General features: G+C 53.1%; 1 protein-coding gene across 5 annotated transcripts; it reads right to left on the reverse strand.

Moving 5' to 3' along the window:
• Positions 1–3,044: 3,044 nt before the first annotated feature.
• SEMA6C (semaphorin 6C) lies at positions 3,045–16,644 on the reverse strand. Of its 5 annotated transcripts, XM_038562194.1 has the most exons (20): positions 16,465–16,644; positions 14,389–14,440; positions 12,535–12,706; positions 11,190–11,304; positions 10,829–10,892; positions 10,613–10,669; positions 10,225–10,326; positions 9,940–10,030; positions 9,618–9,737; positions 9,317–9,405; positions 8,779–8,996; positions 8,354–8,485; positions 7,927–8,079; positions 7,535–7,708; positions 7,125–7,271; positions 6,807–6,884; positions 6,619–6,674; positions 6,404–6,448; positions 5,948–6,043; positions 3,045–5,522 (listed from the first exon to the last, which is right to left on the reverse strand). In XM_038562194.1, the coding sequence occupies exons 3-20, from the start codon at positions 12,650–12,652 to the stop codon at positions 4,486–4,488; spliced, it is 2,892 nt and encodes a 963-aa protein (XP_038418122.1). In that variant the 5' UTR covers positions 12,653–12,706; positions 14,389–14,440; positions 16,465–16,644; the 3' UTR covers positions 3,045–4,485. The 5 variants fall into 5 exon arrangements, with proteins under 5 accessions (XP_038418122.1, XP_038418120.1, XP_038418118.1 ...); XM_038562192.1 differs by lacking the exon at positions 5,948–6,043 and having other exon boundaries at positions 3,045–5,444; XM_038562190.1 differs by lacking the exon at positions 5,948–6,043.
• Positions 16,645–26,186: the final 9,542 nt, after the last annotated feature.

Genomic DNA, 26,186 nt, shown 5'->3' on the forward strand with positions numbered 1-26,186 from the left:
GAGAGAGAGAGAGAGAGGCAGAGACACAGGCAGAGGGAGAAGCAGGCTCCATGCACCGGGAGCCCGACGTGGGATTCGATCCCGGGTCTCCAGGATCGCGCCCTGGGCCAAAGGCAGGCGCCAAACCGCTGCGCCACCCAGGGATCCCAAGCAGCTTTTTTTTTTTATAAACTGCTCAGTTTTGCTCCAAAACTAATACAGGAGACATCTCTACAAAGTTGCAGGCCAGCAATACTTAAGCAAGGAGAGTCAAGATAAACTCTCTTGCAGAGAATGGATGCAGTCTTCAGCTCTAGGTATGCTGGATAGCTTCTGTCTTTCCTTCCAGATTATTCTCTCCTCCCTCTATGTCTTTTTCTCTCTCCTGGGAGCTAACCTGCATGAATTTCATCAATGGGCTCCCTGCACTTTGGCTTCCACTTAGATTCAGCCAATAGGGAGCTCTGGCAGACACTGGAGGGAGAGAAAAAAACAAATCACTATATGGATTTCCCAGGTACCATTTTTTGGAGTCCCCAGGGCCTACCTATATTCTTCTTTAATTTTTAAAAAAGATTTTATTTATTTATTCATTAGGGACAGAGAGAGGCAGATACATAAGCAGAGGGAGAAGTAGGCTCCATGCATGGAGCTGATGTGGGACTTGATCCAGGGACTTCAGGATCATGCTCTGAGTGGAGGGAGACACTTAACCAATGAGCCACCCAGGCGTCCCCTACCTGTATCCTTTGATTGAAAGTCACCTCCTCTCAACACAGCCTCTCCTTCCAGTTCTAAATAACCACTATCTCCCTTTGTCTTTTCCGGCCCTAAGGCTCTTACTATCCTCCAGTTACTGACCTATCCTTTGCCTACGCTTTTTAAAATCACCCCTTCATTATTTTGACCATGTTGTCTATTTCCTATTGGGACCCTAATACATGTGATAAAGGTAGGCAATCTTTTGGATTCATAGCCTGTTTTATCCATGTACTTCAAACTTACTCTCATATATGTAACCTTAAATTCTTACGAGTCAACATATCTGAAGGTTAACTGCTGGGTTAAGTAGCAGAAAGTGACTCATACCTGTGTGGTTCCCAAGTGTGGGTTAGAGGCATCAAGGAGACATAAATCTGAGAGACAATAATAGCTCAGGCCCCTGTGACTTAGCTCCCAAAGAACCCAGGATGCTAAACAGCTTTTCAAGCTTTGTGACTGTGGAACCTTCTGTGTTTCAGATCCCCAAAGTCTTATATAAGCTGATGGACTCTGCCTACTGGGGCCCTGGTTTCTCCATAACCTCCCAGGATGCCTCTGAAAAATCAGCTTAGAAATCCCTCAGGGTGATGACTTTATCCTCTTGTTGGCACATGCTGGTTTTTCTGAGACAAAGTTTGAACTAATATCCTAATTTAGAAAAAAAGAGTATCAACGGTATCCTTAAGTATTTAAGTATCCTGAAATTAAGGGGTCATGTTTATCTCTCTGTTGTCAGTGATAGTAATTTCTTTGAGTTCATTTCCTTAGTTTGTTATTCACTACTCTCTGTCAGGATGAGGTATTTCATGAATATTAATAAATTTCATACTTTGTAGTAGTCTACTTATTTTGGGCAAATAACCTTTTCCCACAAAGCACTTAATTTAAACCTGTGTATATATACATGTTGCTTTATAACCTCCTATTGGCACATATCCAGGCTTTACAAAAGAATTTGAGAGGATCCCTGGGTGGCGCAGCAGTTTAGCGCTTGCCTTTGGCCCAGGGCGCGATCCTGGAGACCTGGGATCAAATCCCACGTCGGGCTCCCCGTGCATGGAGCCTGCTTCTCCCTCTGCCTGTGTCTCTGCCTCTCTCTCTCTCTCTCTCTGTGACTATCATAAATTAAAAAAAAAAATAGAATTTGAGAGAGGTTAATGGAATTTGTCAAGGTCACACACAAAACTATTAAGTGGCAGAGTCCAAGAACTGTTGCTCACACTGCAACATAACTTTCACTGGACCTGCCAAGATTCTGAGAGTCCAGCTTAGGTCCTTTTGGCTAGAGAAGTCCCCATACTTTGTAAATGAACACCTTTCCTGATTAAAATGAAGCCGGGACTTTTAAACCTGTAAATTGTTGTTGCCTGCATAGAGTCACAGGATTAACTTTTCTTCTGAGTCTGTATTTAAACCTAAAGATCAGGGAGACCTGGGCGGCTCAGTGGTTGATTGTCTGCTTTTGACTCAGGTCATGATCCCCCGGGGTCCTGGGAGCAGGTCCCGCATTGGGCTCCCTGCAGGGAGCCTGCTTCTCCCTCTGCCTGTGTCTCATGAATAAATAAAATCTTAAATAAATAAACCTAAAGATCATTTACCCCTTTGTTGTGACCACCTCAAGAACTGAAGTATTTGTGAGACTTGTCCCTCAGAAGGCTGAGAAAGGTTGCAGCCCTAACATTTTTCTTTGTCCTGGCTTTCACACCTCAGTTTGAAGAGGATAATGAAGTCAAGTGATTGGAAAGTCGCTCCACTCCTTTCTTGCTCTCCTTCATCATCTAGGAAACTAGCAATGGTTTTTAAAGTATTTTTTTAAATTTTTATTTATTTATGATAGTCACAGAGAGAGAGAGAGGCAGAGACACAGGCAGAGGGAGAAGCAGGCTCCATGCACCAGGAGCCCAACGTGGGATTCGATCCCAGGTCTCCAGGATCGCGCCCTGGGCCAAAGGCAGGCGCTAAACCGCTGCGCCACCCAGGGATCCCTAGCAATGGTTTTTAAAGCATCTTGGGTAAAAAAAAATAAAAATAAAAAAAATAAAGCATCTTGGTATAAGTAAGACATCCAAAGAGCGGAAAACTGAGACCTAAACGACCTCTCCCATCTGGGGAAACAAGCTCCAGGCAGAGGGAGACTGGGGAACAAATCTGGCAGAACAAGGTGTGAGGAAAGTTTAGAGGGCGATTTGAAAAAAATCTTGGTAAAATCTGCAAATGCAGATTGTAAGAATACAAAAGATTGCTTAGTAGAAGATCGCAGAGGTAGGACGTCTAAGGTTTGGAGGAATCGACATCTCACAAGGTACCATGCTTTCTCCTTTAAGAGCATTTCTACATACATTTTAATTACTTGAGCCTCTCAAACCACCCTGTTTTTCAGATGAGGAAACTGAGGCTTAGGGCCAAGTTCTGAGTGGTCAGGATTACAGGTACTAAAGGGCAGAGCTAGAAACAAATCTCGGTTCCTCACCAAATTGTTCTCGACCGGCCGTTTCCAGGCCGAGGCAGTTCGGCGGCGATCCGGGAAGGGGCCGCCAAGGCTTCCTTCGCTGCAGGGCTCGGGCCGGCCTGCAGGCGGCGCCAGCGGGACGGCGGCCGCGGGTTCCAGCTGAGCGGACACTCTCCGGCCCCGCACCGGAGGAAACCCGGACTTACAAACCCGCAAAAGCCGGCCACTGCCTGCGCGAGGCTTTAAGTGTCCTTAAGCCCGAGGTAGTGGACGAGGCGGCTAGTTGTGCCCCCCCCCCCATTGGTCCTTGGGATAACAGGTTTCTTCGGCTTCGGCCAGCCGCGGCCGGAGGAACGACGGACGGACCCCCCGGGCCGAGCCTCCCGGCGCCGCGCTGGAGCGCAGCCCGACCGAGGGGAGAGGTCGCGCATGCGCGCGAGGAAACACGCGCCGCCCCGCCTCGGGGTTCTGCGAGGGGAGCTAACTGCGCCCTCTGGCGCTGCCGCGGGAGCCCCTACCTCGGGTGGGGCCGAGTCCTCTGCAGCCCCCCTACCATGCGACCCCCACTCTCCAGATTCTTTAGGACAAGATTTCCCGTTGTGAAACTTAAGTCACTCGCGCTGCAGCTTAATTTTATTTCTCAAAGAACGCCCTCCCCCCACCCCCATGGAACAGGCTACGAAAACGTCCTCGGTGCAGAACGTGCTCCAGCGCCCTCCCCACCGCTGCGGTGGTGCCGTGGGTCTCCGGGGCCCCGGCTCATCTCCACACACCATTTCTTTGTTTGCCTCCTTCAGGAAACCTTTCCTGAGGAACCCCGGGAGGACCGCGGCCGTCCGCAGTCCTGGGGGCCGGCCCCCTCCACTCCGGGACAGTAGGCACGGCTCGGGGCACAGCTGCAGCGGAGGCCGAGGCTCCTACACAGTAGGAGGAGGCATGTCTCGGGAGGCCCGAGGACTCGACGCAGCGCGCGGCCCCGGCCCCGGCCCCGGCCCCGGCCCCGGCCCCGCTCGCCTGTCCGTCCGCCCTGCGGCCCGCCCGCGGCCCGGTCTGCGCAGGGAGCCCAGGGAGGCGAGTTAAGGCAGCTCGGCTGAGGGAGAGGGGAGTGGGAGGGCGCCAGTTCCCCCCGAAAGGCTGGCTCGCTGGAGGGGCGGGCTTCTCACCTCCCACTCCTCTCTCGAGGACAGGGGGAAAGACAGTCAATAAATAACCCCGAGGCGGGCCGGCTGGAGTGTGGGACACGGAGGGGCACGCCCCCGTCCCCTGGGGGCTCGGGCCTCACGCGCCGGCCCCGCTCAGAGGTGGAGACGGCTGCCGCTGGGCACGGCCTGCGGGGGGGCGGCCGCGGCCGGGGCAGGCTTCGGGGGCGGCGGGGGCTTCTCCACGTCCACCCTCTTCAGCGCGCGGCCCCGGTAGCCCTCCGGCCGGCCCAGATACAGGAGATGTCGCCCGGGGCCCCCGCAGTACCTGGAGGGCCCCCCCGAGGGGACCCGGGTGAGCAGGGCCGGCGGGGAGCGGTGCGTGGGGAAGGGCATCCTCCGGCCGCTCCCGACCCCCAGGCGCGGCGCCGGGGCGGACAGCGCGGGCCGGGCGGAGGGGGCGGCGCACTGGCCTTCGGGGGGCACGTCCAGCCTCAGCGGCGGCCCGCACTCCCGCGGGAGGAGGCTGGAGCCCGCAAACAGGACCGGGGCGGGGGCGGACGGGAGCGGCCGCGAGGCCAAGGCCGCCGTGGCCGGGGGCTCGGCCGCCTTCCTGGGCGGCTGCGGCCCGTGCAGATAGCGCAGCAGTTCCTCCAGCGTGGTGACTTCCACGGCCTGGCCGGGACAGCCGGGCGGCGGCGGCCTCACCAGCACGCGCGGCGCGGGGCCGCCCCCCGCGTTCCCGCCCCGCGCGCGGCCCGGGGCCTCTTTGGCATTGTTCCCGTTCTGGTTCCACTCCCAGGGGCTCCCGGCGTGGCGCAGGCGCTTGACCGGCAGCTCCGGCGTGGACTCGGGCGTGGGCAGGCAGGCCAGCTCCGGCGGGGCCACGCCGTCAGGGGGAGGCAGGAAGGTGGTGTAGAGCTGCGGTGTCTGCGCCCCGTCCCCGTCCTTGGACGGCGGCGGCTCTGCGCCCGCACCGTGCAGCCGCGCCAAGCTGCGAAGGGAGAGGGGGCGCGGGAGCCCCGGAGTCTCCACGTCCTTGCTCCGATGTCTGTGGGCTCGGCGGCAAGCGCAGGAGACCAGGAGGCCAGAGACCGAGGCGCCCAGGGCGAAGGCTGCAGCAGCACAGGCCAGGAGGAGTGGGATGGGGACGGAGAGGGAGGCTGAGGCTGGGGGGAGGTCCCGGCGCACGCCTGCTGACCGAGAGGGAGGAGGGAGGCTCAGCCCAGGTAGGTGGGCCTGGGAGGGCGAGTTCGAGTTTCACCTCGCTCCTGCTGCCGCTCAGCTTCACTCCAACACGGGCTGACTGGCCGACCGTCCTCAGCATGACCTCCCCTGACCCCCTCAATGCACACAGGCCATCACACTAGACCTCACACGGGCTAGAGCTCGGGCCTGGGGAGTCCTGGTCCCAGCGCAGGCCCCTGTAGCCATGCCAAGAGCGAGTGCCAAACTCTGCCCATGCAGAAGGAGGTAAGTCTGAGATGCCCAGCTCTGGGGAGGGGAGGCTCCAAACGCGCATTAGTGAGCACCAAACGCTGTCAGTGAGGGGCTTAGAATTCTTCAAGAATCAGCAGCCCCACACATCACTCCTGTCCCTCCCAGCGAGCCCCCTTACCCTGAGTGTGAGCTCCAAGAGTGGAAGACTGGGGCCGGGGGTGGGCATCACTTGGGGGGCTGGGGGTCTCAGGGGAAGGGCCAGGACCCAGAAGCACTGGTGACAGAGACCAGGTCAGAGCCATTGAGGCTTCTGTTTTCCACCTCTGACACCTGATCGGTGGGTCCTCCCCACCCCTGCTTTGAAACCAAAAGTTCTGGAACTTCAGCCTTTACTCTCCTCTGGGCATGGGGAAGGCTCACCATGCAGGACATTCTTTCATGTATTTTTTTTAAAAAACACTATTTATTAAGCACCCTAATGTGTGCCCAGCACCAAGCTCTATGCTGGGTATCTGGAGGATGCTAACCCTGTTCTGAGACTCGGTGTGTGGGGTGCTGGTCCGCTGCGCTGGAGCACAGGCTGGGTGAGTGTGGGCCGAGCAAGGGAAGATGATGCGGGGATAGGCAGACTCACCATAAGCAGAATCCCCTGTGCCAGAGTGACTCCCCGTAGCTCCATCTATGAAGAAGCGAGACTGAGGGTGAAGATGGGGGCAGGGGGAGCTTCACGGAGAACCGAAGTGGGCAACTGTGCCACAGGGCACAGAATCCCATGCCTCGGATGGAAGCTGCCAGCCATCAGAGCCATGTGCAACTGTGGCCACGGCGGCCTCTGCCCTTTCTGTTTACCTTCACAGTCACTGTGTTCCAGGGATTCCTGGGTCCCAGCTGGATCCATATAATTCCTAGGAGGGAAACGGAGGTGGCTTAGTGCAGTTACACATCTTGCCCCCAGCCCCCACCCTGGCCCTCAGCCTCCTCTCCTAATGATGCGGACAGAACTTTCTCCTCGGCAGATCTGGGGGCCCCTCACTCACCCACCAGGTCCCCTGATATCCACACAGCCTCTGGAGCTATGCCATCCACAGTAGGGGTCCTGAGAAGCCAGACAGCTCCTGGGGAAACGGAGTCACCTGAGGCTCTCCATTCACATCACACCCCTGCCCACTCCCCTCCTCTCCCCCTGGCCTCCATGAGGTCCTGAGCCCATTCCCACCCTACCTAGCCCATTCCGCTTCTAGTCCCCAGGTACTGTCGGCTTGCAGGATGCTCCCTCCAACTGCCCTGGCATTTCCTGGCCACCCCCACCCCAAGGAACCTCCCCCAAGGGAAGGTCTGCCCTCAAGCCCCCTCACCTCCGACAGGCCCCATGCTGGGCACAGCGACTGAGAGGGAGGTAGATAATGCAGCCAGAAAAAGCCACAAAGAGCCTGTGACCTTCGGTGTCCAGCTCCAACCCTATGACTCGCCGGGCCGTTTGGGCTGCCCGCTTCCCATTGCACCTGGGGTGAGGTCAGAAGGAATCAGAGATGGAGCAGGTAAGGCTATTTTCTCCCTGGGCCAGTTAAAGAACAGAAGGCTGGCAGGCGCACCAGCACGGAACATAACTCCTAGGGCTGCCCCACCACACTATCTAGCTTCTTGCCAAACCACTCTACCCTACGGTTTCTGCCATGCAGAAGCCAATGCTGGGAGTTCCCACCCCATCCCCACATCCCCCTGACTCCTCACTCCCCCTTCCTGTTCTGCCAGACCAAGGCCTCACCTGGATGGGCTGTATGCATTGATCTCTTCCAACAGGACTGGCTCGCGTCCCCCAGTGGGCCCCCCTGGGGGCAGCACCTTCAGCACTGTCCCATCATTGGAGCCCAGGAACAGGACGGTGGTGTTACTGTAGGGGCCGGCCCTACCGTCCACGGCTAGCTGGGTCAGTAGGGCCCTGGAGGGATAGGCCTCTGTCAGGGCGACCTGACTGGGGGAGCTTGAGCATTTCAAGGACAGCCCCATGGATGGAGGCCGCTCCTGGATCCTTCCCCCTTCTTTCCCTCCACTTTCCTGGCTTCTTCCTCCCACCAATACAATTTATCTTGTGAGGTCAAAGAAGGAGAGTGGCTGGGGCATCGGGGTTGGGCAGTAGTTGTTTTTTTAGCAGCATACCTGCTGGTGAGGGTGAGCAGAGGCTGATGGGTAGCAGGTGGCACAGCGGGGTCCAGCAGTGGGTGAGCCTTGATGAAGGTTAGAACGTCATCAGGGAGGTCTCGAGAAGAGGGGAACAAGGCAGCCACACCTACTCCTGCACAGGATCCTGGCCTGGTAGGTGGTGAGAAGGGGCAGCATTAGGACAGAGAGCCAGGGCCTCCGTTAGGCTCTGTGCCCCCGCTGACTGCTCTCAAACATGATTGGTAACCTCTGCTCTCCCCTTCACACAGACATTCATACAGCTACTTCCCCTTTCTTTGCAGCTCTCCAGTCCCACGCCAACCCACTGAGCCCGCTCCCCATAATCCCATAGACCCTCTCTATAGTCTTGTATGGGAACACTGCTTGCTGCTGCCCCTCCCTAAACCGCCCCCATCCTAGGTACCTGGGGGAGGGAACCCTGTCCTCAGACACAGGTGTCCAGGCCCCATCCAGACTCCTTTGCTCCTTGAACTTGCCCTCAAATCCACGCTCAATATCATCCAGGTAGAAGGCACAGACTGCAGAGCCAGGGATGCTGAAGGAGCCAGAAAAAGATGCAGGCTAGGTGTTGGAAGGAATAGCACAGCTCCTCCCAGGTGAGACGCAGCAGCTACCCTTCTGCACCACATTAGGGGGTGGGGCCTGAGAGGGTGAGGCAGCCCCTGGGGGCCAGGCTGGGAGGAAAGAGAGCAGAACAGCAAACCGGCTTTGATGGCTTTGATCAGAGTCTCCCCTCACTGTAGGGGCATCGGTAGCCTTTGAGAGGGAAGCTGGGAAGCTGGTGGCATAAGGGACAGAGTGGCCCACATCCATTAGTCTGGTACTAACCTATTGGTCTGGGTAGTGAAGACCCCAAAGAGAGCAGGGTGGCCATAAAAGTCCACAGGCCCAGTTAAGGCCTGTAAGACATCAAAATAGAAGGTAGAGTCCCCAGGGACAGAGCAGTTGAGCCTCAGCTTCAGGAAGGATGTCCAGTGGCGGTCCAAGGCCCGAGGCGAGCCACCCATGTCCCGCTTACACACACGGGCCACTCGGGAGAACTGCACCTGGGGGAGGAGAGCAGAGACTGAGAACAGTGAGGGCCCAGGCTGGGGTGGGGCTGGGGGTGGGAATCTGGAGTGCTGGAGCCCCAAGAGACAAATGTTAGGGGTACTGCGAAAGAAGGGCATGGTGTGTGGTAGAGGAGACTGGGTCAGGGACAAGGGACACAGCAGGATGTGGGGGTAAAGAGTTGGAGGCTCCTCAAGTTGGGCTCAGAGTCCAGGGGATTGCTTGGTGATTAGGGCCAGGAGCTCTCCTCTGACTCTGTCTGCTCAGGATCCAGCAGAACCCTCTAGCTACCCACCTGTGGTGCCCACCTCCTTACCCTTCCCAGCCGGGCATCTTCGACAGAGACCTCTCGGAAGAAAAAGTAGACATGGTCTCCGTGCTCCAAGGCATGGACAAAGTATGGCTCTAAGAGGGGAGAGACTGGGAATGGTATGCTCAGAAACTCCTGGCCCCACGCCCAATACAGCCTCTTGACTGCTTACACACACACACACACACACACACACACACACACACACACACACGGTACCACCCCCCTGCCTGCTGGCTTTCTGCTACAGGCCTCCCCCTGCACCTCCTCCCCAAGAGCAGCCTCCCTCCCCCAGGCCCGCCCTGACCTCTGAGCCACTTGGAGTCGTACTTGGCAGAACGGAGTGCGGGCTGAGGCCCAAGGCTTCTGTAAACCACAGCATCACTGGCCTGGAAATCCGAGGCTGTGGCCGAGTAAAGGCTGCCCTCTGGAGGGGTGGGTAGGGTGGGGTCAGGGGAGGGCCCAAGGGTCTGGCTCTTCTTGGGCCTCCTTTACCCCTACCTCACTCAGCCTGGCCCTGCCCCCTACCTCAGCCCTCAATGGGCAAAGACCAGATGGGGAGAAAGGCTAGGGCGGGAGCCCCCTCCAGCTGTGGGCCCGCTTCTCACATGCATAGCCTGGGTGCACACCTGCAAAGACGGCCACATTGGACTGGGTGGCATCAAAGGGGCATCGAGCCTGTCCACTCAGCTCTTCACCCTCCTGCTGCAGAGACGTTATCTGGAGGCAGAGGGAGCAGGTCCTTGGAACCCTTGGGGTCTTGGAATCTGGCCCCGCAACCTACTCCTTCATATCCCCTTGCCTCTTCCCCTCACCCCCTCCATATCCCTGCCCTCAGCACTCTGGGTCATGCCCCCCATGCGGGCTTCTCTTCCCACCACCGCCCCAACCCGCCACTGCCCGCCCCTGCCTACCCCATAGCTGCGGCACACAGGGCTGAACGAGTTGGTGCCACAGGCAAGAAGCGTCCGTGAGTCCCAAGGAACCAGAACACGGATGTAGTTGTAGCACTCATCCTGGACGATGCAGAACCCTAGGTCAGCGCCCTGAGTCCCTGGAAACGAGGCTACCTCCCTCGAGCCAGTCAGAGCAACGTGGGGTCAAGTCCCAATTGCACTAGTCACTGCCCTGCCGCTTTGGGCAGGCCCAGAGGCCTGGCGGAGCCTAACTCTTATGTGACGATTGCCCACTCCCTCTCATGCACATTGCCCCAGTGGCCTAAGATTGGAGCGGGTGGGAGTGGGCACGGTGAGGACCCCACAGCCAGAGCCTGGGCTGGGGAGCTCTCCTCCTGCTGCTTACGGTCAGCTTCCCCCGCACGGCGCAATTCTCCATGTCCTGACTCCGCCATGTCAGGTACTGAAAGGAGAAGCAGAAGAGGAACGTCGTGAGGCAACCAGAATGCCCCCTCATGTTGTGGCCCCTTTGGGATTCTTCCTCCCACCCATCTGACCCCCACCAGACCCCCCTTCCCAGCCTTATCTCCGAGCCTGCACCTCCCCCCTACACGCCCCTCACCTTGTTGGGCACCAGCCCCTCCCCTTCTTCCTGGGCTTGAAGATCGAAGGAGAAAACGTGATCCCTGAAGGGACAGGTGAGGAAGGATCAGGGCCAGGCCCAGGCACTGCACCTGAGCTCCTCAGTGCCCATCCCACTCAGGTTCAACAGCTCAGAGATGAACCCTGCAGGCCTCCTGCCTTCTCTCCTCCCCCTCACTCCATGCCTGGACATTTGTGCTCAGGTCCAAGCTGAGGTCCAACTGTACTATGGCTTGTATACTTGCATGTGTCCCCTGCAGGATGCCGCAGTGGCCATGCAGGTCCCATGTCTGCCCAGGAACATGCATGTTGGCCCCACAGCTGTGCTATGATCAATTTACCGGGCGGCCACTAGCAGGGTCCGGTTCAAGGTCAGGAATCTCTGAAAGTCCAGCCCGAGTTCTGCAACCACGGCATCATCCTCCAGGCCCCGGAACCAGGATGATGGGGAAGTGCCTGGAACACAAAAAGCTGGGTGCTGAGGGCCAGCCACACACCACACACTCCCTCAATATCCTTTCCGACCAGATGAAACCCAGCCATGGTCATCGTGAAGGAGTGAGAGGGGGCATGAAGTATCAGTAAGATGATGATACAACTATTCATAAAATAACGCTTGCTGACTCGGAGGCCTTCACTGCCACCAACCACTATGTGAGCACTTTAGAGGCACTGCCTCATTGAATACAACTGGAGGAGGAAAGTAGTAATATTGGCCCCATTTTACAGATGAGGAGCGGTGGCTTCAAGCCACTAAGGAATTTGCATGGTTCCTTTAGCTTGGGAGTGGCAGGCACCAGGATTCAGACCCAGACTGTCTGACTCCAGAGCTGAACATGGTCCCTTCCTGGAAGGGCTGCAGGGCAAGGGCTCCCCTTCAGTTCCCACAGTGAACGCTGTCCCGTCTGGAGCACTGACTGCGGTTCTCCCAGCCCTCTCTTTATGCCCTCCTCTGACCAGCTCCAGCATCTGCCCCCCTGACTATGGAAACCATAATCGTCGGCACTCACAGGGAGCTCAGAGTTCAGGGGTAGGTGCTATTTGTATGGTGCTCACAAGGCATCTGGCGCACGTTAGAATGACTCTAAATCCTACATAAATAACAGGAATCTGCAAGTAGATAAAGTTTTTTTCTCAGAAGAAAGTGGGTTTACAGTTTCCCTCACAGTGGGATCTGGGCTTAGCTGTGGTGCAAATGGCGGGGAGGGAGGGAGGAAGTGTTGGGAGCCACCGAAGCAGCCCCAAGCCTTCACTGTGTAACCAATAATAATAGCAAACACACAGCAAACACATACTGTGTGCCAGACAGTGTTCTCGGCACTTTCGTGTGTGACCTCACTCTGTCCCCTAAATAACTCTACTGAAGCAGAGTACTATTTGTTGTCTCCATTTTGCAGATGAGGAAACTGAGGCAAAGAAAGGTAAAAGGACTCAGTGGAGGTTATGCAGCCACCGAGCAGCTTGGCAGCACTCAAACCAGCATATATGTGGTCTGACTGGGCCTGTGTTCTTAACCACCGGGTGACTGCACTGAGGTGCTGCCTCAGAGTGGAGGCCCAGTGGTGAAGAGGCTCTACCTGTCAGCAAAGGCTCCCCTCTGCCAGGTGCCCCCCCTCCCAGCACCTCACCTCCTCCCCCGAAGGAGCCTGGAGTCTGAGCTCACACAATGGGCAGCCAGGCACTCACCTTGCAGGTCAGAGGTCAGCAGAGGGAGGGGGTCCTGGGGAAAGGCAGTCTGGGTGTGAGGAAGTAAGAGCACCAGCAGCAGGAGCAACCAGGGCATGAAGCAGGGGGCCCAGGGCATCCTGTGCGGGGCAGCTCAGGCCCCAGGGGGTGCCCCTTCACCCATATGCCAGCCCTGAAAGGAGACAGAGGAAAGTGTAGAAGGGGCCCAATCCCTTCACCCTTGGCAGTGGAAGGCTGCTCCCCTGACCTAGCTCTAGAAGACCCTATGGGCTGGGGGAGACAATCCTTTCTCCGGCACCGCCTGGTCCAAGCCAGCTGTCACTGTCACTCAGGGCCTTTCTCCAACTGGCCCAAACTGGCTGGTGCGAGGCTTGTAGGCATGACCCCAGGTAAGGACAGGACACACCCTCTCCCCTTCCAGCCTTCTCACTCAGCCTCTCCTGACTGGGCCTGGGACATTCAGTAGGTGACACCTCCTGGCCCCCCTCTTGCTAACCCCTTCTCAGTTATAATTAGACACTAAAGCCTTAAAATTATAAATAGTGACTCCTTGGCACTGGGAGGAGGAAGAGGGCACCACGTCTGCCTTCCCCTCCCTCACAGACCCCTGCGGCACCCTGGGAGCCATGCAGGCGCAGTGCCCAGGCAAAGGCAGCTGTGAGGAAGCCATCACCCCCTCTAGGGCCGGGGAAGAACAGAGTATGTGGAGGGCAGCCTAGGAGTCGTAGTCTTAGTCTAAGTTCTTGCTTCAAGGGACCTTCCCATCGCTAGGGAGAAGTTGGGTCCTGAGGGGAGTTGGGGGGGGGGGGTGCCTTAGCCAAAAATGAATCTGCATCAAAGCCAGATCAGAGGCTAAATTTAGCTCTGGCTGCAGCTGTCTGCCCGACCACTGCGCCCCCTCCCAGCCTCTCTAGCCCCCTGTGCCCTCCCCGGCTCCTAAGAAGCCCATGCATGTACTGGACGAGAAAGAGCAGAACTGCCCTCTGTGAGGAGCTGGGACTGGGCTTGGCTCTACTGGTGAGGAGAGATGGCTGAACACGTATGTCCCTCTTTCCCTTTCTTCCCTCTTCGGGCTGCCTCAGAATGGAAATATAAATAATTCAATGACAGGCAGGCAACGGTAGCCCAAAGTCCAGGAAAAGATGGATATGGTAGAAGGGACGTGAGCCAGCCTGCTTTCCCACCAATCAGCACTGCAGCCCACCCCAGCTGACCCTGGGTGGCACCCTGGTGGGGAGTGTACTCCAGCCTCCTGCCCTCCCTCCCCTCAGACTGAAGTGAGGGGCTGAGGAACTCCTGAGATTGGGCCATAAGGGGGAGAATCCCTTCTTCCTGTGAACAGACAGCTCTCCTTCACCAGTCCTTAGTTGCTCATGCTGCCATGTCCCCTAAAGAGGTGACCCTGGGCTTCCAGGCCCAGCCCATTCCATCTCCACTCTTATGGCCAGGAGCCAAGTGTACCCCACCCCCAATCCAGCGTCACTGGTGGGGAAGCTGACGTCAGATGGGGTCCCCAGAGAGCTGGAGGAGGGGAAGGGGTAGGAACACCTAATGATGACCCCCTCCCCAGGGGCCGAGCAGTCAGCTAACTAACGACCCCCTGGTGCTGAAAGGCCAGGCCTCCCTAACCACCCCCCCACCATATTTCCGGATGCTGTTGCTCCCAGGGGAAGAGAAAGGGACACAGCCTGTCTCCTATCCTCCCCCTCCAAGTTGCCCTGGGCAACTGGTTATCTTCACCCAGGAAACAACTTTGGTCTCTGGCAAGTGGGGAGAACAGCCAGACCCTCTTCCTGTTTCCAGGTCATGCCAGCTCCCATCTCCTGCCCTCAGGAGCTGCTGCCCTTTCCTTACCTGGGGTGGTGACTCCTGGGGGAGGGGTTGAGGAAACTAGGAGACCTCTGACCTGATGGAAGAAGGGACAGGAGGGAAGAGGCTTAGTTACACCTCTTTACCACATCCCTTAAAAGTAACTGAAAATTCAGGAGAAGGTAAGGGACATGCTACCCTGGAAGAGGGAGTGTATGTGTGGTGGTGGGGAGGGGGGGGGGGTGACATCGAGGTTGATTACAAATGTGCTGGCCGCTTCATGCCTGAAGATGTGAGGGCAGGGTTTGGGGCTGGCCCCTAGCCAGAAACTCCTGGAATGGCAGGACCAGTCTTGGGGGAAAGATTGACCCTGAGAGTCCATGGGGCATGATGACCACTCCCACATCAAAACCCTCAGAATCCAGCAGTCTTCTTAGCAAAAGCGCCCTAGCTAGGGACAATAGAGGCTAATTTGCATCTCATTTACATGCTCTTCATTTCTAGGCAAAATGCTCTGATAGCCAGCACCCCCAGCCCCTTCCTCCTTCCCAGAGAGCAGGTCCTGCCTCCTTCCCACCCAATGTCGCTGCACCCCACCCCCAATTTACACTGGATTAGTCCAGCCTCTGAAAACACTTGGTTGGCCTTTGCATTGGTCCCCTAGACTTAAGTATGATAGATCTTTAGGAGGGCTTCCCATATCTGTTTTTAGAGGAACAGCATCTAAGCAATCCCCATCCCACCCAGGACCTGGGGAAAGGCTCCCTCTCCTGGGACCAATCCCAGCTACAGAATACCCCCTATCTGAAGCAAATGGGGGAGGCCTGGCCGGCTTTCTCCCCCTCCCAGGTCCTCCCTTTGCTGGGAGAGGAAACAGCCCTTCTCACTCCTCCTGGCCCTTGCAGCCACCTCTGGGGAGTGGCCAGGGTCATAACCAGAGTCTAGGGGGTGCTGGGGAAGGGATGGAGAAGGGGAGACTGGGCTAGGGACAATAGCAGGAAGCTCTCAGGCTGGTTGCCCGCCCAAGTCCACCTTCCTCTGGGGGAGCAGAGGAGAGGTGAGGGGGTGGGCAGAACACGGAGAATCCTCGAGGAACAGGCTTAAGGCACATTCCCTCTCCAAGACATTTCTCCCACCCTCTCAGCGCCTGCCTCCTAACCTGCCCTCCCTCCCACCCAACCCCCAACGAGGATAATCCAGGTGTCTAGACCCTGGCATAAGGTGGGCCCAGGGCCAGAGCTCGACGTGTCTCCCCTTCACTGGATCTGGGGCTCCGAGAGGGGCGGGTAGCAGAGTCTGGGCCGGGACCGGGTCCCAGAGCCACGTTAGCGGGAGGAGGGGCTGGAGGGGCCTGCAGGCGCAGACAGAGTGGGGGTGGGAACGGGGGCTGGGGAGCGGAGGCGGGTCTCCGAGGCCAGTGAAACAGGGCCAGAGGCTGGGAACCGACGACGGCAGGCCTGGGGCCAGTGCTGAGCGGGTCCGTGGGCTCAAGGTGCAGTCGCCTGCTAGGCTCTCCTCCTTCCGAGACCTCGGTTTAACAAAGCCTCGGGGCGAGTAGGGTGAAGGAAGGAGAAGGTTATGGGGACTGTTGCTTCGGGGAGGTGAGGGGCGCTTTCCCCGACTCTCCGCCGGGGCCAACCCCCTGAGATGTGCTCAGACTCCTGCTTGCACAAGGACAGAGGTGCAGCCGTCACACCAAAGTCCGGAACGACGCGTTCCCCTTCCCGACCCTGCAGGGACATCGAGAAGGTCCAGTTCTCCGCGGGTCTCAGAGCCTTAGTTTCCCTCTGGGGAGTCAAGGGATCAGGTTTTCCACCCTCTGTACAATGCGCGCCTCAAATAATCGCCTTTCGCGCTCCCCAATCCGGAGGACACGACTCGGAGAAACCCGCTGGGAAGAGGCGCCCGGACCGTGCGCCCAACAGTGCACTGACGGGGCTCGGCTACGGTCCCCTCCTCCCTCCGTGCACCCCAACTCCGCTGACCCTCTCCGCCAGGCAGGCACACAGCGCGCTGGCACCCTCCCGGGTCCCTCTCGCACTTCGGAAGGTTGTCCCCGTCTGCGGCACCCCGGGTCCTCATCGCCTCCCTGCAACCCCATCCCTGCTCCGGGGTACTTGCTCCGAGATCCGGGTCAGCGAGACCAAGAACGCAGCGGGCGGGCAACGGCCCCGCACCGCGCCGAGTTCGCAATCCGTGATTGGGGCTCTGGCGGGATGTGACGAGCGTCCGATTGGGATGGAGCTTGGATCCGACCTCCCGGGCGCAGTCGGGTCGCACGAGCCCAGGGTCCAAGTCGCAGCCCCCACTCCCGCCGCGGCTCCGCGCAGGAAAACAATGCGACCGCCCGGGGCTCTGGGCCCGGCCCCAGCCGCCCCGCCCGCCTCCCGGCCGGCCCCGCCTCTGACCCGCCTCCGGGTCGCCGCAGCCAATCCGGCTCTCGGATGCCGGCTGGACGCTGCCCTCCCAACACCTCTCCAGCAATAGTCCTTCCCGGGGGCGGGGCGTCGGGAGCACCGCCCACCGAGAGGGCCAAGCCGGGAGGCTGAGCCTGAGACCCAAGCCAGGCGCGAGATGGAGAGACCCGCGGACCGTCGCCGAGACTCGGGCAGAGGGGATCACATGCTTTACAATGGAGAGGCCCTGGGGAGAACTCTCACAAGAGAGGGAGGAAGAGAAGCTGGAAGGAGAAGCAGACGGGAAACCCGGGGACCGCGGCCGGGCTGGGCTGTCAGAGCCTCGCGACTCTCCCTCCTTTCTCCCCAGTGGCTTTGGCTATCCTGCTTCCGCTTTGGGAGTCTTACCCCTTCCACCTCTATTCTCCCCCCACCCCCTGGCCCTTCTCTCTACTGTTTTCACCGCAACCTTCTTATTTCTCCCCTCGCGCCTCCTCCTCATGTTCATCACGACGCCAGTAATGGGAGGCCTAGCACGCACTTGAGGGCTTGAGGCCTGGGAAAGGAAAGGAAGACGTCACCAGGAGGTTTCCCTTGTCCCCATCATCTCCTCCCGTCCCACCCCTACTGTCAGAGCAGGATGGGTTTGGGCCACTAGGCCAGGAGCTAGGGAGCCAGGAAGCCAGTGTGGCTGGCAGTCAGGCTGTTGGTTGATGGAAGAGGACAGGTGAGTGGGGCTCAAGCCAAAAGAGAGATGTGGTGATTGGGACAAACGGACTCAGAGAATCACACTGAAAGAGGAGCAATATGGAGCCTCCAAAGAGGGAAAGTGACCAGTTGACCCAACCCCACATGGCCTTACTGGACCCCAGATACAGGATTAGCATTGTTCCATCCTTCTTCAGAGGGCCCTGGACATTTCTTCTCACAGCAAAACTGCTCCTCTTCATCCCCACTCTCCATAAAGACCCTTTGATTTTGGGAAGGTCAGCGGGGAGGGAGAATGAGATTACTTCAGACAGCTCTACTTGGCTCCCACCTTGGTATTGCCTGCTGAAATTCTTTCCTGCGTGGGGGCTGGGACAAAAGACTTTCTCAAAATTCCCAGGATAGTGGGTGGCCTGGGAGACACTGGCATTCTTGGATAGTTTTATCTCAGTGGGCACTTCCTTTCCCCTACTCCCACATACTAGTCCCTGGACTGGAGGGAAGGAGGGGCTGGGGTTTGCTACTTATGGCCAGTCTTTCCTGAACTGAGATCAGGATGGGTAGCATCACTGACTGGGCTAAGCCTTTCACTGAGTAAGAAAGAAATATAAACACACAAACTCAGAGAGACACGGAGATGGAAGGCCAGGTGAACCAGTGAGGCTAATCAGAAACAATAGGACAATACTTACAAAAGGCTAATTACAGAGGGTCTTGGGTCCAAGGCAATTCAATATTTTTAAGGCTGTAAAGAGGTTTTGGGAGAAAGACACCTCAAAATATAGAGGCACTCAGAGGTTGAAAGAAATCTCCCCAGCTCTTAGCAAAGGACTTAGGTACTCAAATATGTGCTCATTAAATAGATTAGTAAATGGATATTGAGGTGTTAATTTATTTAAAATTTTAGGGCCCAACTAAAATCCCAGTTCCATCCAATAAGTATTAAACACTTAATTTCAAGCACAATCCCCTGTGGGATGTGGTCCTAATCTTTAAAAAAATGACCACCTACCATCCCACCAGAGCAGCCCCAGCAAGGAGGGCCCCGAGACCAGCAGCCCATGACAGCCACAACTCCAGCCAGCCAGCAGAAGTCACCAGGCACACACAATCTACACAAGTGATCACCATACGTAAGACCATCCCTTTAAGAGAAGTAGCTGTTTCACTAATTCATAGAAACAAACACAGAGGGACGCCTGGGTGGCTCAGTGGTTGAGCATCTGTCTTTGGCTCAGGTCGTGATTCCCGGGTCCTGGGATCGAGTCCCACATCGGGCTCCCTGAGGGGAGCCTGCTTTTCCCTCTGCCTATGTCTTTGCCTCTCTGTGTCTCTCATGAATAAATAAAATCTTTAAAAAAAATTTTTTAAAAAGAAAAGAAACAAACACAGAAAGGGGTGCCTGGGTGGCTCAGTAGGTTAAGTGTCTGACTTCCACTCAGGTCGTGATCTTGGGGTCCTAGGACTGAGCCCCATGTCAGGCTCTGCACTCAGCAATTTTAAAAATTCTAATTCCAGTAAATTAACATGAAGTATAATATTAGTTTCAGGTTTAGAATATAGTGATTCAACACTTCCATGCGTGGAAGTGCACTCCTTAATCCTCATCCATCCCCCCACCTACCATCAGTGTATTCTCCATAGTTAAGAGTCCATTTCTTGGTTTCTCCCTCTCTCTCTCTCTCTTATTTTTTCCCTTTGCTTATTTGTTTCTTAAATTCCACCTATGAATGAAATCATATTGTATTTGTCTTTCTTTGACTGACTTATTTTGCTTAGCATTATATTCTCTAGCTCCATCCATGTTGCAAATGGCAAGATTTCATTTTTCATGGCTGAATAATATTCCTCTATATCTATCTATCTATCTATCTATCTATCTATCTATCTATCTATCTATCTATCATTTTTATACATTCATCAATTCGTGGACACTTGGGCTGCTTCCATATCTTGTTTATTATAAATAATGCTGCTATAAACATGGGGGTGCATTATCCCTTTGACTCAAGTGTTCTTGTTGATCATTAAACTCTAACACCATTTCATTTAGTGCTTTTTCTGAGGTTTTATCTTATTTTTTCATTTGGAGCATATGCCTCTATGTCCCCATTTTGCTTTATTTTCTTTTTTTTTTACAATATTTTATTTATTTATTCATGAGAGACACAGTGAAAGAGAGGCAGAGACACAGGCAGAGAGAGAAGCAGGCCCCATGCAGGGAGCTCGACATGGGGCTTGATCCTGGATCTCCAGGATCAGACCCTGGGCCAAAGGTGGTGCCAAATTGCTAAGCCACCTGGGCTGTCCCATGATTTTGTTTTCTTCTACTTTTCTTCTTCTTTTTTTGATTTTATTTACTTATTTAAGAGAAATAGCGAGAGAGAGCATGAGTGGGGTGAGGTACAGAGTGAGAGGGAAAAGCAGGCTTGGCAGGGAGCCTGATGAAGGGCTAGATCCCAGGACCGTGGGATCATGACCTGAGCAGATGCCCAACTGACTGAGCCATCCAGGTGCCCTTAAAATATTTTTTTTTAATTCAGTAATGATCATATAGATGCTCACTGGACTGGAGAGAAGAATGGAGCAACTCGGGATCCCTGGGTGGCGCAGCGGTTTGGCGCCTGCCTTTGGCCCAGGGCGTAATCCTGGAGACCCAGGATCAAATCCCACATCGGGCTCCCGGTGCATGGAGCTTGCTTCTCCCGCTGCCTATGTCTCTGCCTCTCTCTCTCTCTCTCTCTCTGTGTGACTATCATAAAAAAAAAAAAAAAAAAAAGGGATCCCTGGGTGGCGCAGTGGTTTGGCGCCTGCCTTTGGCCCAGGGCATGATCCTGGAGACCCGGGATCGAATCCCACGTAGGGCTCCCGGTGCATGGAGCCTGCTTCTCCCTCTGCCTGTGTCTCTGCCTCTCTCTCTCTGTGACTATCATAAATAAATAAAAATTTAAAAAAAAAAAAAAAAGGATGGAGCAACTCAAAGAGAACTTCAACAAAGAGAAAATATTAAAAAGAAATCAGAATTGAAGAATACAATAGCTGAAATAAAAAATACAATAACAGGAATCAGCAATAGATTAATGGTGCAGAAGATCAATGATCTAGAAGATAGGAAAAGGGGAAGCACCCAAACTTCAAACAGCAAAAAGAAAAATTTTTTAAATGAGGATAAGTTAAGAGATCTTTTGGAAAACATCAAGAGATAGGGGTCCCATAAGGAGAAGAGAGAAAGGGGCAGAAAATATAATTGAAGAAATAATAGCTGAAAATTTGCCTAATCTAGGAAAGGAAATAGACATTCATGTTCAGGAAGCAAAGAGAGTCCAAAACAAGATGAACGCCATGAGGCCAATGTTGGGTGTAGAGATTCCTTAAAAATAAAATCTTTAAGGGTACCTATGTGGCTCAGTCAGTTAAGCATTTGCCTTCAGCTCAGTTCATGATTCTAGGATCAAGCCCAGCATTGGTCTTCCTGCTCAGTGGGAGCCTGCTTCTCCCTCTCCTCCATGCCCATGCTGTCTCTCTCACTATCTCTCTCTTTCTCTTCCAAATAAATAAATAAAATTACTTTTAAATTAAAAAAAATTTTTTTAAGATTTTTTTTATTTATTCATGAAAGACACACACACACACAGAGACAGACAGAGGCACAGGCAGAGGGAGAAGCAGGAAGCTTGATGTGGGACTCGATTCCAGGACTCCAGGATCACGTCCTGGGCCGAAGGCTGGCACCAAACTGCTAAGCCACCCAGGGATTCCCTAAATTTTTAAAATTTCTTAAGTAGGCTCCACACCTAACTTGGGTCTTGAATTTATGACCCTGAGATCAAGAGTTACATGTTCTATTGGCTGAGCCAGCCAGGCACCCCCCCCCCAAAATAAAATCTTTGGAAAAAAAAAAAAGAAAATGGCCACCCATTTTAGTTAAAATAAAACTCACATGCAATAAGTGATTAAAATGAAATACCAAGTCTCAAAAAAAAGCTACATTGAGTATAATTCCCAAGTGAAAAAAGACAATAAATGTTCTTGATGATGACTGCAGGGAAAGATGTTAGATACATTTTATCATGGTGGATGGGAGAATTTTGGTGCCAGTTGGCTTGATGCAAAAGAAGGAAGAAAATGTTTTAAAGAGCAACATAGCATTGAGCCAGAAGCATGGACAGCAAAAGGCGGGGTATGACTAATGTAAGAAAGACACTAGTTACCAGCAGAGAAAAGGGCAAAGGGAGACAAATTAGGGAAGGCCTGGAACCCTAAAGTGAGTAGGTTAAAATAATCTCACAGGAATTGGATATCACTTTAAATTCTCAAAGAAGACAAGGAAACCTACGAGCAAGAAAATAGGCGGTTCCAGGATGAGGGGAGAGAGGCAGTCAGGTAAGGATGGTGGCACTGGCACTGGGTGTGGAAAGAATGGATGAACTACTTCAAAGGACAAATCCAAGTAACTCTGTTCCTACTCCTCAGGGTCTTGTGGAGAAAATCTCACAGTTCCACAGACTGGAGACTTTAATAAATTCAGGATCTCCAAGCTTGAAAAATCACCGTCTCCCAATCCTTACAAGTAGCTATTCAAACTTGCAGCTCATTCCTCAAGTTTCTTGCCTCACGACTTCTCTTATCTCAGCAGAACCCACATGCATCTTCAGAGAAAACAGCAGGAATGTGAGAATTCCAGCAACTTCTCAGGCCCTCTCCAGATGCACTTAGCTGCCTTGTCACATCTCTGTCAGTCCTGTAAATGAGGCACCCACATTGCCTGTCCAAGGTTCACCTTCCCACGTTATCATAAGCTCCATGCACACAAGCCTAGCTAGGCTGTCTCACCTGTCCCATCTCCTATGTAGGGGCCATATTCCACATGTCTTCAAATCCTTTCTCCTTCATTTTTTAAAAAATATTTTTATTTATTTATTCTAGAGAGAAAGAGAGAGAGCAGGGAGAGGGGCAGAGGGAGAGGGACAGAGCACAGAGCCCAACTCGAGGCTTGATCTCAAGACCCTGAAATCATGACCTGAGGCAAAAGGCAGATGCTTAACTGACTGAGACCCTCAGGCACTCTTTTCTCCTTCATTATTAACTTTTCCTTTTTCTACTGATACTTCCCCCTCAGTATCTACACATGCTCAAGGATCTAGTGTGATTTAAAAAAAAAAATTCTCAACTTTCCCTTGATCCTTGTCTGTATTTAGCTATTACTCAGTTTCTTCCCTTCATGGCTAAACTATAGAGCCACCTATACTCACTGTATCCATTTCCCTCTTCTCATCCACCTCTCAATCTCCATATATTTTGCTCTCATCAATCCACTGAGATGGTTCTCATCAAGGCCATTAATGACCTCCTTGTCACATTCAGTGAAAACTCTTCGGTCTTTATCCTTTTGCCCTCTTATGGCATTTGACCTATCAGCCCCTTCTTCCTTTTTTTTTTTTTTTTTTTTTTCAGCCCCTTCTTCCTTGAAAGTCTCTCTCCTCTTTTGGCTCCTGGGTACTTTCTCTTGACAGAAACTAGGGGTTTAATAAATATATTTTTAAAATATTTTAAAAGGTTTATTTAAGAGAGAGAGAGAGAGAGAGAGAGAGAACAAGTGGGAGGGGCAGAGGGAGGAGAATTTCAAGAAGACTCCACACTGAGTGTGGATCCTGATGCAGGGCTCAATCTCATAACCCTGAGATCCTGACCTGACAAGAAACCAAGAGTCAGACGCTTAACTGACTGCATCACCCAGGTGTCCCAATATATATGTATTTTATTTTATTATTTTTAAAAGATTTTATTTATTTATTCATAGAGACACACACAGAGAGAGAGGCAGAAACACAGGCAGAGGGAGAAGCAGACTCCATGCAGGGAGCCCAACATGGGACTCAATCCTGGGTCTCCCAGATCACGCCCTGGACTGAAGGTGGTACTAAACCGCTGAGCCATCGGGGCTGCCCTCAAATAAAGTCTTTAAAAAAAAATGATGTATGTGCTGTTCCTCATAGAATCCAGCTATTCAACCTGGGTCTTTCTCCTAAGCTCTAAACTCACTTTTACAATTGCTTATTGGATAGTTCCATTTGGATTTTCCATAGGTTTTTACCACTCAGTGTAAAGACAGGAAACTTATCTTTTTATCTTTATATTCCCAGCACTTAGTCATAATGTCTGGCATTTGGTGAGTGGAGGAAGAAATAAATGCATCAGAGATGTGAACTACTTCCAGCTATGTCAGGTTGAAGTCTTGCCTGACTGCTTCTAATGACACTGAACTTTCTCTTCCTGAAATGATTCAGGAGTACTTACCACGTACTTAACTATGTTAACCGTGATGCAACCTCAGCTAAACAGAAACATAAGAATGTTCCCTTTTGCATATTTTCCTAGATAATTGGTTTATCCAATTAAGTGCAAAACATTTTCATTTTAACTGTTTCAAATAGGGATTATTCAAAAAGGTATTATTAATTTCCCGTGGATGATATGGTGGAAAGAGCATGACTGGATGGTTAAGACTGACACTGAGCTGGGAAGCATGGCTTTAGATAAATCACTTCTCTCTAAGGCTGAGTCTACTGTGTGTGGTCACTCTCCCGGTTTGCCTACCTCACAGAATCAAATGAGGTAACGCAGGTGAAATGTTTGGTAAATCCAAGTGTTCCATGCATTTAAGAGGACATCACTGGGACGCCTGGGTGGCTCAGTGGTTTAGTGCCTGCCTTTGGCCCAGGGCGTGATCCTGGGGTCCTGGGATCGAGTCCCACATCGGACTCCCTGTGTGGAGCCTGCTTCTCCCTCTGCCTATGTCTCTGCCTCTCTCTCTCTCTCTGTGTCTCTCATGAATAAATAAACAAAATCTTAAAAAAAAAAAAAAGATGCCATCACTTAACCAGGTTCCTTACTCAGAGGAAGCACTATGAACTTAATTGTACAGGAAACCACTGAGGACACCAAAGTCTAGAATATACATGGTTAATACTGTGTGCTCCTCTGCTATACAGCCACAAATGCTAGTTTTCACTTGTCTGCTTTGTTTTCCTAGTCTCCTCTTCTGATCTGTGTAAATTTTCATTAGTGCTCTTGCTTCTAAAATCTCCTCTTTTTATTTCTTTCCTCTCTTTAATTTGCTGCTAATTATATGCTGTGGGTTCAGAGGTTACTGAAAATGGGTGAGATTAAGAGAAAATAAAAGACTTGAATGAATTAAATGAATAGTATTTCACGTGACTATTATATTGCTACAAGTTCCACCTTATCTCCTGGCTCTTGGATAGGTTTTGAATTTATGCTTTCAGCCAATATTGATTGAGCACAATCCAGAGTGCCTGGATTGAGTTCCAGGCACTCTGTAGGCATTTAGGATCATCCCTACCCTCAGGGAGTTTATAGGCTAATAAAATCACAAATTACAGTGAGGGGGGTAATTCTAATAGGGAGGTGCACAGTTCTGAAGGACCACAAATCAGAGGGGTCTCATGTGGTTCCAGAGACTCATGATGACTCCACAGATTTGACTTTCCAGCTGAGACCTGAAGGTTGAGTAGGAAGGGAAGTGTGTGGGGCAAGAGTTCTAGGCAGAGAGACAGGAAGTGGGAAAGTCTAGAACACAGGACAAGGTGGAAGAAGAGGGACAGCAACCACACATGGTGAGTACTGGAGGAACCAAGAGAATTGCAACATAGCTACAATACAAGGGGACAGATAGAGCTGAGGACAGGGAGCAGACACGAGGAGAAGCTGGAGGTCAGAGCACAAAGAATTGGTAGCAGAATTCTGGATTCAGCAAGTATCACTGTATTTGCATCTTCCTGTATTCACACTTCCCTTGTTTTTCAATTAGATTGCACATTTCTTTTAAAAAGGACTCTCGCCATCCCTATTGGTTTGGTAATGCCACCTATGACTGTCTCCAGAATGTATGATCAGTGAATTGATCAGAGGATACAGGAGTAGAATGTTGCCACATTCATTATGAGGCTGAACTTACCATCTCATAATCTTGTGAAGTAACTAGCAGGAAAAGCCCAGGCTTGGGATTCACACAAGGCCCTCATTGGCCAGTTAACTGGCTCTTGAATTTAGGGACAGGTTATTGAATCTCTTGAAGCCTCAGCCTTTTTCATCAGCCAACAGGATAGGGCGACATTTAACTCATAAAGGTACCAAAGAATGAAATGAGGTATTTATGTAACGTCGGGCAAAATGCACTCAACAAATGTGAGTCTGTAGTCACTTCCCTCACCGGAATTCTTTCCTGTGGGCCCCCACACCTTGCTCCTTAGCCATTCCCTTTCCTTTGGGCTTTGGAAGCCTTCCTTTCCACCTGCTCCTTCTGCTCAGCCTACAAATGTCCTCAAACCCCAAGCTAAAAATAGCCCCTCTCTCAGTCCAGCTTTCCACCTCCCAAAGCTACCTAGAAAATAGCTTGCTCTTCATCCCTTTACCATCATACTCGTCACAGGAATTGTCAGCATTTTCCTGTCTAGGTTGTAGCAGGGGCCCTCAGCTCTAGAGCCTGCGAAGAGAGAGGGGAGTAGGGAAGGGGCCATGACCCAGCCACTGCCTCCAAGAGGGAGAACCAGTGCTGCAGGGATGGCTTCGACTTCTGAACCTCGATTTACTCTTCAACTTTTGCCAGTCAACTTCCCAATCCTTCCCTTTCTGCTAGAACTTCTTATAAAATCACCAAAGCCCAAGGTCTCTCATCAAGCCTCATCCTGTTCTTAAGCACGCTAAACCCTGATCCAG

The sequence above is a fragment of the Canis lupus genome, chromosome 17, assembly GCF_011100685.1.
Source record: "Canis lupus familiaris isolate Mischka breed German Shepherd chromosome 17, alternate assembly UU_Cfam_GSD_1.0, whole genome shotgun sequence".
Lineage (NCBI taxonomy): Eukaryota > Metazoa > Chordata > Mammalia > Carnivora > Canidae > Canis > Canis lupus.

Bases quoted from the DNA above. Each gene is read 5' to 3' on its own strand.
- SEMA6C (XM_038562194.1), bottom strand. From the start codon at position 12,652: ATGCCCTGGGCCCCCTGCTTCATGCCCTGGTTGCTCCTGCTGCTGGTG. The intron at 10,327-10,612 runs GTAAGCAGCAGG...TGCATCGTCCAG, and splicing joins CCGTGCGGGGGAAGCTGACC to GATGAGTGCTACAACTACAT. The intron at 8,997-9,316 runs GTAAGGAGGTGG...CTCCTCCCCCAG, and splicing joins AAGATGCCCGGCTGGGAAGG to GTGCAGTTCTCCCGAGTGGC.